This window comes from Lolium perenne, chromosome 4 (assembly GCF_019359855.2).
Source record: "Lolium perenne isolate Kyuss_39 chromosome 4, Kyuss_2.0, whole genome shotgun sequence".
Lineage (NCBI taxonomy): Eukaryota > Viridiplantae > Streptophyta > Magnoliopsida > Poales > Poaceae > Lolium > Lolium perenne.
Window position 1 is genome coordinate 155,421,315 of NC_067247.2, and position 11,626 is coordinate 155,432,940.

The 11,626-nt window shown below is 48.9% G+C and overlaps 1 protein-coding gene across 1 annotated transcript; it reads left to right on the forward strand.

Annotated features, from left to right (window-relative positions):
- Window positions 1-5,212: 5,212 nt before the first annotated feature.
- LOC127347315 (uncharacterized) lies at window positions 5,213-6,070 on the forward strand. Its single transcript, XM_051373515.2, has 3 exons — window positions 5,213-5,224; window positions 5,291-5,800; window positions 5,891-6,070. The coding sequence occupies exons 1-3, from the start codon at window positions 5,213-5,215 to the stop codon at window positions 6,068-6,070; spliced, it is 702 nt and encodes a 233-aa protein (XP_051229475.2).
- The last annotated feature ends 5,556 nt before the right edge of the window (window positions 6,071-11,626 follow it).

Here is an 11,626-nt window from a genome sequence, read left to right on the forward strand (position 1 = left end):
CGCTGTGGTGTAGTCAATGGTGTAGACCACGCGGTCAACAGATTAGGGTTTCCCTGGAAATCAATCCTCGGGGGTGGGAATGAACCAAAAAAAGTGTGTGTGAACCACATGGTATGTACACTAGCATGGTGGGGTGTTGTTTGATCCAATGTTGTACCCCCCCCCCCCGGGTGCGTCCGGCTACACGCACATGCGCTGACGGCACTTAGACATGTTCTGGATGTATAGGGTGGAACTCACCGGGCGGGTGAACCGGATGGAACCTTGAGATAATATGGATCCATCCATCGTTGGTCCTGTTGTCCGGATGGTTGCTGTATGGCCATCTGAAGATGCTTAACAAGGTCGTCAAGCATACCCTCACCACGACCTTCACACGTCTCAAGGCGGGCCTCACCAAAGACAACCCTCTATCCCGCCTTGTTGCTAGCCTCGGCAACCCGCATACGACGTAAGTTTTCCTCATTTCCATCCTCTTTCTTACTTTCGTTCATGCATGGCTAAGTGCTAACGACATATGAATTTGTGAAATTGTAGCCTGACTTCAAGGCGGCCTACGTGGCCGCTCATCAAGAATATCAGGAGTCCTTTCACCGGCACCAGAGGGAGTTCCAGGAGTACATGACGTATGTACATGTAAGTTTCAACCTTTCTTTTCACAAATGATGACAAGTCCCACTTTCCCCTAGTTTGATGCTTTATTTCTGCAAAGTCTGACATGTAAACTATCTTGTAGGCGTCGATGGTGGCCACTCAAACTGGACAAACTGTGGAGTTAGGGCCATGGCCTCCCTTGTCGGGGCCGACGCCATTGATGTCATCGAAGGAAATTTTCTCTGCGACATACTATGGGAGTACACCGGTAAGTTCTTCGCCAAACCGAATACTATTGGTTTTTCTTTGTCTCGCAAGTTGCTAACATCTAGGGAATATGTATGTAGTGAACAGGATATTCCGGGATCCAGGGTGGTGGGCGTGAGATCACACCGGTTCATCATGGTACTCCTTCTCCCGGCCATTCTCGTGGCCCTTATGCCGGTACTTCTCCCGGTTCTTCTCCCGGCGCTTCTCATGGTGGTTCTTCTGCAGCTTCTGCTGCAGCGCAGTATCGCCAGTCCTCGCCTCAATTCAACAGTGAAGAGCTCGCTAACCTCTAGCTTTTCCTAGGAGATCACTAGGCCTCGAGCTAGACATGTAGTACGATGTATTTCTAGTTCATGCTATGACAGTACTATGTAGATTTGGATGATGTTATGACACTATGATGTCTATTTTCTATTTGCACTTCATGTTATGTCTATTTGCTATTTGCACTTCAAGTTCCTGTGAATTATCTGTGAATTTATGTGGTTTGATGTGCTGCCCAACTAGCAAAACAACCAAAACAACAAAAAAATAAAAAAATGGCCACAGATATGCTGAGGGCCTTGCCGTCGGCATAGCCGCGGCGTAGGACCAAATGGTCAGGGCTATGCCAACGGCCCGGCTACGCCGAGGGCCGCACCATCGGTGTAGATGTAGCCAGACCCGCCCAGGACGTGCCACGTAGCACCGTATGCCGATGGTGCGGCCCTCGGCGTAGCATCGCCAGGCCCGCCCAAGACGTGCCACGTAGCAGCATATGCCGACGGTGTGGCCCGGTACGCCGAGGGGAGGGCCCAGCCGTCGGCCTCTCCGCCTACGCCGACAGCCATGTGGGCTCTCCCGAGGCGAACCTTGCCCGAGGGGCTACGCCGATGGCAACCCTCGATGTAGCTTGCACCGATGGCCAGGCTACGCCGAGGGCGGGCGGCCGTCGGCATAGCGTAACATTCCTGTAGTGCAATATAACGAAATGTACTGTCATCACCACCTAAATTAAGACTTCAATATCTTCAAACCAATTCTTGAGTGGTTTCTAATTATGCAGTCAATTTTTCCGCTCAAATTTCCTCCATGTCCCTTTGAGCAAAGTGTTTTCCAGCCCAAGGTGAGGTTGGGATAATATTTCCAGTAATGTAGAAAGGCGCGAGAAAGGCAAGCAGCACGAGCAGCATCACGGCATTAGGGATCGTATATGATGCCACATTTCCTGCATTCCATGGAATTCCAATCAGAAAAAGAAAAACTGTCGGCGCGGGGCCTTGCGGGGCGGCCTGGTCGGCGTCCTCCCAGATCGAGATCCGCTTGATTTGGGGGCGGGCAGTTCGGCCTCGCTCAAGGAGGCCAGGACGGCGGCCCTGGGACGCCTTGGTGGCGTTGGTGGTGTCGGGGTCGTGCCCCCGACAGCGGGCAGCCGGCAGGGGAGGCCGGTCTGCATCTCCGGCGCCGGCGGTTGGCCGGAGAAGTGGATGCCGGGGCAGCGGCCCCGGAGACGCAGTGGCGATGGGGATGTGCCGGCCCAGCTTCTCCTTGGCGTGGTGGTCGCGTGAAGGTCGGAGTTCGGGGGGTTGCGGAGGACCACCACGTGTGGCAGGCTGGCTGGGGTGCGGCGGCCCTTGCTAGTTCTGCAGGCCTGTGGCGGAGGTGTGCCATAGTGCAAGGATGGCGGCGCGGCGGCACGGCTCTTGGTGGGCGGGCGCTGTTTCTAGCGTCTCGGGACGGTGACAGGTTGACGCGAGGGGTCGGCCTGTTGCGCGTGGAAGCCGGAGCGGCGGCTCCGGGAGCGAGGTGGTGGTGTTGCTATGCCTCTGGCCGCGTGGGCGGCAGGGCATGCTTCCGTTGGCGTGGGCGGCGTCTCTTTGGCTAGTGGTCTGTGCTCGTCCGGCGTTTGTGGAGGCGGCGGTCATGGGTCTCCGGATGAAAAGCTTGCCCGACTTGGTCGGTGCCGACAACGGCGTCGCCTTCGGGCGTCGCTTTCCTTCTTGAAGGCATTGTTGTGGAGTCCCGACACCCCTCCGCCCATCATTCCAGGGTGAATACCCAAATCCGGCTTGCCGGATTGGATGACGGCGGCGTCTTTGGATGTCGTGACCTCGTTGGAGGCGTCATTTTTTGGAGTCTTGGAAGCCACTTGTTGTCGATGCCTGCACCACTGGTTTGGGTCGTGGTCTTCGGGTACCGTCGGTGTGCGAGTGCCGCTGGCTTGCTTCTTGCGGCTTGCCTCTCCCCGCGAAGCTTGAAAGGCCTAGCCGTCTCCTTCGGCTCTGACTTGCTTTCCAGGGACGTGGACCGGGCAGTCGTGGTGCTCGCCGTTGCCGTCGTGCTGGTGTCATTCGACGGCGCTCCATACCTAGTTGAGCTAGGTCGTGTGGCCAAGTGTGGTTTTCGCCGGTTTTCCTTAAAACTGTGCCGTGTAGGTTTTTCTTTGTCTGGTTTTCCTTATAAACCGGACACAGGTGTCGAGTTTGTATCGGTTTTCGGTCGGTTTTCCTCATAAACCGGCTAAATTTCCCCCTTCTTAATGAATAGGCAGAGCTCCTGCCGGTTGCTCAAAAAAAAACTGTTGAACCACATGGAGTATCATCTACTCCTGGTAGCTATCTGTATGACTACACATGGCGAGTTGTATCACTATGGAAACAGACAAGGTGCCGACAGCCAGGAGTTGTGTCGATGACATTTTGTCGGGGCTGTCGGCACAAGGCTCGAATAGGGCTGCTGGTCGGTTCCTGGTGGTGGTATGCTTCCGTGGCTTTCTACAACGATGAAGTCAGCCTGACGGTGCGTTGTGTTTGTCGGTTCTCCCGAGCTCTCGGGTGAGCTTCGGCACGACAACGCAGGCCGTCCAGTGTTTGCTCTTCCTCGAAGTAGTCTAGTAATAGTCGCCCCTTTGATCCCTGCATCTGGTTGTAGCTCTTTGTTAGTCTTGTTCTTGTGTGTGGGTGTAGTGTTACCTTGTAAACTGGGTTCAGCTCTTTGTATCATATCGCCGTTTGTGGCGTTATAAATTTAACGTTGTGACATTTGACCTTTTATCTAAAAAAAATAGGGCAGGCCGTGAAGAACGCCGTCGGCACAGGAAAGCCATCGGTGTAGGGAACCTGTGCCGACGACCACCGTATGCCGTCGGCATAGGCCCGATCAGGTTGTCTCCACAAAAGATCGCTGGCATAGAATGGGATGCGTGGCCCCGGGGTCTCCAACATTACGGCGAGGCAACGACGTCAGCCCTATAAAACGTTTTAATAAGAAAATGTATCTACAAAAAAAAGATAGATCTGATTTCAATGGCCTACGGTCGTTTACTGATTTTTTACATTACTCAAAATCAAAAATAAAATAGGAACAAGCAACTATATAATGGTGGTAGTTGACAAGTTCAGCCGGTACGCGCATTTTATTCCACATCACCCCTTCACATCAGGGCATCTCCAGCGGCGCGACGCAAACGGTCGCTGCCGTGACCGGAAATGCGTCTGGGGCCTGTTCCAGCCGGGCGACGCAAAGTGACCGGGCCATCCGCGGAGACGCAAACCTGGCCCAAATATGCGTCAGGTTTACGTCGCGGCGGACGCTCGGCGGTCGCTCCGAGTGTCCGCCGAAAAAGACGTAGGACCCGCGCGTCAGTGGCCGGAGGGCGATATTATTCCCGCCACTGGCCATTCCCCCACGCCAAATTGGAAACTAGACCGGCGCGAGCAGGCCAGAAGCGATGGACGTCCTCGCCGCCGCAGCTACCGCCATGGATGCGGAGCAAACCCTCGCACCCGCCGCCGCCCCACACTCCCCCGTAGCCACGGCCATAGCCACAATGGACACTGCAGCTCCGGCGGAAGCAAAGCGGGCCGCCGACGGCGGCGGCCGGGAGGCAAAGCCGAAGGTGCCAAAGAAGGTGCTCTCCGCGGAGGAGAAAGTCCTGGAGGCCGCCAAGCGCGGGCGGCGCAAGAACCAGAAAATCAAGACTGCCACGGCCGCCAACCAGCAGGCCTGGCAGATGCAGATCAAAGCCGGCGTCGCGCAAGTAGCCCTCCATCCGACCTTAGCGGAGGGCTACATGATCGTCAAGAGAGAGGGGATCGCCGGCGTCGCTCCTCCGGCCTCTTCGGTCAGCTCGGTAAGTTCCCAGCTGCGCCCTGGAAATCCCGCTCCCTTGCAGGGCCACATGGCGTCGCGGTTCGCCTCCGGCCAGACGCCGGTGAAGTTGACCGGGGCGGCGGTTCCCGACCTCAACCGGACGCCTAGAAGCGGTGACTCCTGCCCGGGCGCGACACAGAAGACGCGCCAGGTACCGGAGGAGAGCATGCCGCAGCCCCGCATCCTGTTCGACGAAATGGTGCCGCCTGCCCCGACGATGGACGACCCGGTACGTGAGCTCTATCAATGTGTGCGAGTGCCCTGTATCATGTGTCTGATGTCCGGTCGTTTGTAGGACTATTGGAAGGACCGCCATGATTCAGACATCCAGGAAATTATCTACGGCGGCGGCTTCGTTCGCGATGATCGAGCCTGGACAGGCGCGCATGATGCGGAGGACATCGAGACCGCACGGCTGTTCGGCACCCAGCAGACGCAGCCAACACCCGTGTGCGTGGACGACTTCGACGACGCGCCAACACAGCCCGCCACCAAGAAGAAGGGGGAGAGCCGCAGGACACAAGGCTTCGTCGACGAGGAGGACAAGTGTTTGTGTGAAGCGTGGCTGGCAACGACCCAAGATTGTATCAATGGCGCCCAGCAAAAGGGCAAGGTCTATTGGGCCAAGGTCTCGCAGCAGTACAACGAGACCAGGATGCACCCGCCCTACCATATCACAGGCCCTCGGACGGAGGAGTCCCTCCGGAAAAGATGGAACTACATCAAACAAGAGACTGCCAAGTTCTGCTCGGCGGTCGAACATGCTATTAACAACCCCGTAAGCGGCACTGGCGTCATGACAGTGGTAAACACGATACAACCATCATCATTCTACACAATTTGCGTCATTGCGTCAATTTGCGTCATTGTACATCATTGGCGGCTATGATTGCAGGTATCCCGCGCCTTGCAGAAGTTCAGGGCGACGCACAAGAAGGGCTTCCATATGGTCCATTGTTGGGAGCTGCTCAAAGACAACAGCAAGTGGATGATAAGCTTTGCGGCCTACAACGAAGCCGTGAGGAATGGGACAGCGATCAACCTCGACGGCGAAGACGACGATCAAGGTCGTTGATGACCCACAAGTATAGGGGGTGTATCGTAGTATTTTCGATAAGTAAGAATGTCGATCCCAACGAGGAGCAGAAGGTGTTGACAAGCAGTTTCGATGAAGGATTCACTGTAAATGCTCACAGACAAGTATTCAGGGGGTTTTGATGTAACAGTTGAATAAAGTACGAGTAAGTAAAGTGCGAGAGTAACAATTGCAGCAAGTGGCCCAATCCTTTTTAGCACAAAGGACAAGCCGGTTTGTTTACTTATAATGACCAAACGTTCTCGAGGACACACGGGATTTTAGTCTAGTGCTTTCGCTACATACGGCTAAATAATCTTCATTGTTATGATAAGTGTTGTGTGGGTGAACCTATGCTAATGTACCGCCCTTCCTAGGACTAATACATACTTGTGATTATACCCCTTGCAAGCATCCGCAACTACAAGAAAGTAATTAAGAATAAATCTAACCACAGCCTTAAACTCTGAGATCCTGCGATCCCTCCTGCATCGATATACCAACGGGGGTTTAGGTTTCTGTCACTCCGGCAACCCCGCAATTGGCAAACGAATACAAGATGCATTCCCCTAGGCCCATAAATGGTGAAGTGTCATGTAGTCGACGTTCACATGACACCACTAGAAGAATAACACCACAACTTAAATATCATACCATTGAATATTACTCAACCATAGTTCACTACTAACATTTAGACTTCACCCATGTCCTCAAGAACTAAACGAACTACTCACGAGACATCATATGGAACATGATCAGAGGTGATATGATGATGAATAACAATCTGAACATAAACTTGGTTCAATGGTTTCACTCAATAGCATCAACAACAAGTAGAGATCGATACCGGGAGAGTTTCCCCTATCAAACAATCAAGATCAAACCCAAATTGCTACGGCGGTGACGGTGTCCAGCGGTGGAGACGGCGGGGATGATGGTGGAGATGATGATGATGGTGATGGAGATGATGTCCAGCTCGATGACGGTGACGATGGCGTTGATTTCCCCCTCCCGGAGGGAATTTCCTGCGGATTCCTGCCCGCCGGAGAGCTCTTTTCTCTCTGGTGTTCTCCGCCCGCGCAGGCGGCTGTAACTCTTCGCGAGGTACCCTCTGTGGTTTAGGTTTTCGGGACGAAGGATTTCGCGAAGAAAAGGAGGCGAAAGGGGCTGTGGGGCCCCCACACCACATGGTGGCGCGGCCAGGCCATGGGCCGCGCCGCCCTATGGTGTGGGCCCACCCTGGGTCCAGCTGGCTCCTCCTTCTGGCTTCCTTCGTCATCTTGAAAAATAGGATTTTTGGTATAATTTCCTTCCACAGTTGATCTTCCGAAATATTGCGTCCTGACGGTGCTTTTTCCAGCAGAATCCTGGCTCCGGTGCTTGATCCTCCAATAATGATGAAACATGCAAAATAGATGAAATAACATAAGTATTGTGTCCCAATATGAAATATATCAATGAATAACAGCAAATTATGATATAAAATAGTGATGCAAATTGGACGTATCAACTCCCCCCAAGCTTAGACTTCGCTTGTCCCCAAGCGAAACTGAGCTCGGTAAACATGACCACTTGTTTATGGAGTGAAGAGTCGATAAATAAAATACGGACAAGAAACATCATATTCATTCACACAAGACATTATAGTGAACAACTTCCTCATATAACTCAACTTGAAACAAGTATAAGGTAATCACAAATAAAGGTGCATAAGAAATCATAGTTGGTAATGGCAAACTTCGTTCTTGGTCAGAGAACAATTAACAGATTATATTTATCTCATTGAGCAGCGCTCTCATGTTAAAGTTTATATGGCACAACTTGCATACTCAATCATAATGGTCTCCTCATAATCATTGATAACTTGCAAAGTTATATTCATTCAGATAAAACTTGTACTAAACAAAGAAGAATAAAAGACATGATGAAGCAAATCACAATATAATGGTTTGATCACGACTACTCAAATGCTTGCTTGAGATGGAGGGAAATAGGTTTACTGACTCAACATAAAGTAAAAGACAGGCCCTTCGCAGAGGGAAGCAGGGATTAAATCATGTGCTAGAGCTTTTTTAGTTTTGCAATCATATAAAGAGAATAAAAGTAACATTTTGAGAGGTGTTTGTTGTTGTCAACGACTGGTAGCGGGTACTCTAACCCCCTTGCCAGACAACCTCCAAAGAGCGGCTCCCATATTATTTCATTTTATGTGGCACTCCTTCCAACCTTTCTTTCACAAACCATGGCTAACCGAATCCTCGGGTGCCTGCCAACAATCTCATACCATGAAGGAGTGCCTTTTTATTTTAGTTTTATTATGATGATGACACTCCCCCCAACCTTTGCTTACACAAGCCATGGCTAACCGAATCCTTCGGGTGCCGTCCATCAATCACATACCATGGAGGAGTGTCTATTTAGTTTAATTAACTTGGGACTGGGAATCCCATTGCCAGCTCTTTTTGCAAAATTATTGGATAAGCGGATGAAGCCACTAGTCCATTGGTGAAAGTTGCCCAACAAGATTGAAAGATAAAATACCACATACTTCCTCATGAGCTATGAAACATTGACACAAATAAGAGATACTAAGTTTTGAATTGTTTAAAGGTAGCACATGAAGTATTTACTTGGAATGGCGGAAAATACCATGTAGTAGGTAGGTATGGTGGACACAAATGACATAGGTTTGGGCTAAGGTTTGGATGCACGAGAAGTATTCCCTCTCAGTACAGGTCTTTGGCTAGCAAGGTTAATTAGCAAGCATAAGAGTCGAGGGAAACAAACAAATATACATGTGATAGAAACAATCATGCATCTTCCTTGTAAGCACAAACAATTTTAACTTTAGAATAATAAGCTATGAGCTAACAAGAAAGAAAGATATGAAACAACTACATGTATTTCTCTTTTCTACTTAAACCTCAAAGTGTTGTTGCTATTGACCAATGCTAAGTTTGCCAAAACCAAATAGATTTATTCAATGCTCCCAAAGTGATACCAATACTAAAAACAAGGTAAATCATATAATAGAGATTGCAAACTAAAATAAGATGTGCAATATGTAAATGATAAGACTTCTCATTAATATTCCATAACGATAACTCACACCAAGGGATACATAGACAACCAACTAAAGGAGAGATACTTCCAAACTGCAACCCATCTTATACGATAACTTCCCTACTCATGATATGACACTACTTGACAATAAAAGTAAAAGGTAGTGATAATGTGATACCGCGGCACTCCCCCAAGCTTGGAACAAACCAAGGGGATGCCAATACCGATGATGAATTACTCCTTTGGCGATGGTGGTGATGAACTCCTCCCGCGCTTCTTACAGAACTCTTTCAACTTCAGTTTCTCAGCTTGGCAATTCTGCACTAAGACTCGAAGAGATTCATTGTTATCTGAAGTTGGCGATGATGACCTTGTGATGTGAATCGAGTGGTATTCCAGCATTCTTCGGAGGCGGCAATTCTCCTCCTGGAGTATCTCCACTTCTCTTCTTAGAGCCCGATATTGATCACAAAACTCATCGGTAGTTCGTAGAACTTCTTCCAACACAGGGAAGGAGTCGAGGCTAAGAGCGGGTGGTAAAGGTCCCTGCAAGTTATGAGAAAAAGAACGTCGAGTGTCAACAGATCCCACCAAGATTTGCTTGCTCCCAACGGCTGGCTGCTCTTGTCTTGATGGCACCCTCTTCACTTCTTCCTCCGAAAGCCCCTTGCCCTTGTTGTTGGAGGCCATGGTGCTTCTAGACTAAAAACAGATCCTGGCAGAAACAGCTCGAAACAAAACACGTCGAGAAAACGATATACGGACCTCCAGGGGTCCGGGGGATTATATAGCAAAAATTTTCACGACACAAGGAAAGTACCAGATCGAACTAGAGTCGGAAAGGGGCGACGAGGCGGCCAAACCATAGGTCAGCGCGGGCCCAGGTCAGGCCGCGCCGCCCTATGGTGGCACCCCCTCGTGCGTCCTTTCCACTCCGTTTCGAACTCGTAATTTTTCATATTTTCCAAAAACAGCAAAAATATTGTTCGGAAAGTAAATTGCGTACTTTTCATTACCAAAGATCATACCTATTCAAAGTCGAGTTCTGGCGGACTATCAATTTGCCCTTTGATGAAAGCCTCCGGTGTTTCTACTTGAATAATATCAACATCAACATTATAGGAATCACCTGAGATATAATGCTTGAGTCTTTGTCCATTCACCACTTGCGTGGCATTGCCTTGGAGAGAGCTAATTTTAATTGCTCCTGAACGATACACCTCCTCGACAACATATGGTCCTTCCCATTTCGAGAGTAATTTCCCTGCAAAGAATCTGAGACGAGACCGATACAATAGGACTTTATCCCCAATATTAAATTCTCTTTTGATAATCCTTCTATCATGCCATTTTTTAACTTTCTCTTTAAAGAGTTTAGCATTTTCATAAGCTTCACTTCTCCATTCATCTAGAGAACTTAATTGCAACAACCTCTTATCACCGGCAAGTTTAGGATCTTTATTTAATTCTCTAACAGCCCAATAAGCTTTGTGCTCTAGTTCTAAAGGTAAATGACAAGCTTTCCCACAAACCATTTTATAAGGTGACATTCCCATGGGATTTTTATAAGCAGTTCTATAAGCCCATAGTGCATCCTTCAATTTACTAGCCCAATTCTTTCTAGTCTTATTAACAGTCTTTCCCAAAATAGATTTAATCTCTCTATTTGATAATTCTACTTGACCACTAGTTTGAGGATGATAAGCGGAAGCAATTCTATGATTAATACCATACTTAGCAAGAGTTTTTCTAAAACCTCCATGAATAAAATGAGAACCTCCATCAGTCATAATATATCTAGGCACTCCAAATCTAGGAAAAATAATGTCTAAAAGCATTCTTAAAGAGGTCTCACCATCAACACTTTTTGTAGGTATTGCTTCCACCCATTTAGTAACATAATCAACAACAACAAGTATGTGAGTGTTACCTTCTGAAGACGGAAAAGGTCCCATGAAGTCAAATCCCCAACAATCAAACGGTTCAATAACAAGAGTATAATTCATAGGCATTTCATTACGTCTGGAGATATTACCAACCCTTTGGCATTCATCACAAGATAAAATAAACTTTCTCGCATCCTTGAAGAGAGTTGGCCAATAAAAACCTGATTGTAGAACCTTTTGCGCGGTTCTTTCTCCGGCGTGATGTCCTCCATAAGCACTACCATGACATTTACTCAATATCTCTTGTTGTTCATATTCGGGAACACATCTTCGCATAATACCATCCACTCCTTCTTTGTATAAGTGTGGGTCATCCCAGAAATAATGCCTCAAGTCATAAAAGAATTTCCTCCTTTGCTGAGCTGAAAAGGTTGGAGGCAAGTACTTGGAAACAATAAAGTTAGCATAATCAGCATACCAAGGACTGTCTCGCGAGCTCACCTTTATTACAGCCAATTGTTCATTTGGAAAACTATCATTAACAGGAACAGGATCATAAGCAATATTTTCCAATCTAGACAAATTATCAAGAACAGGATTATCAAGC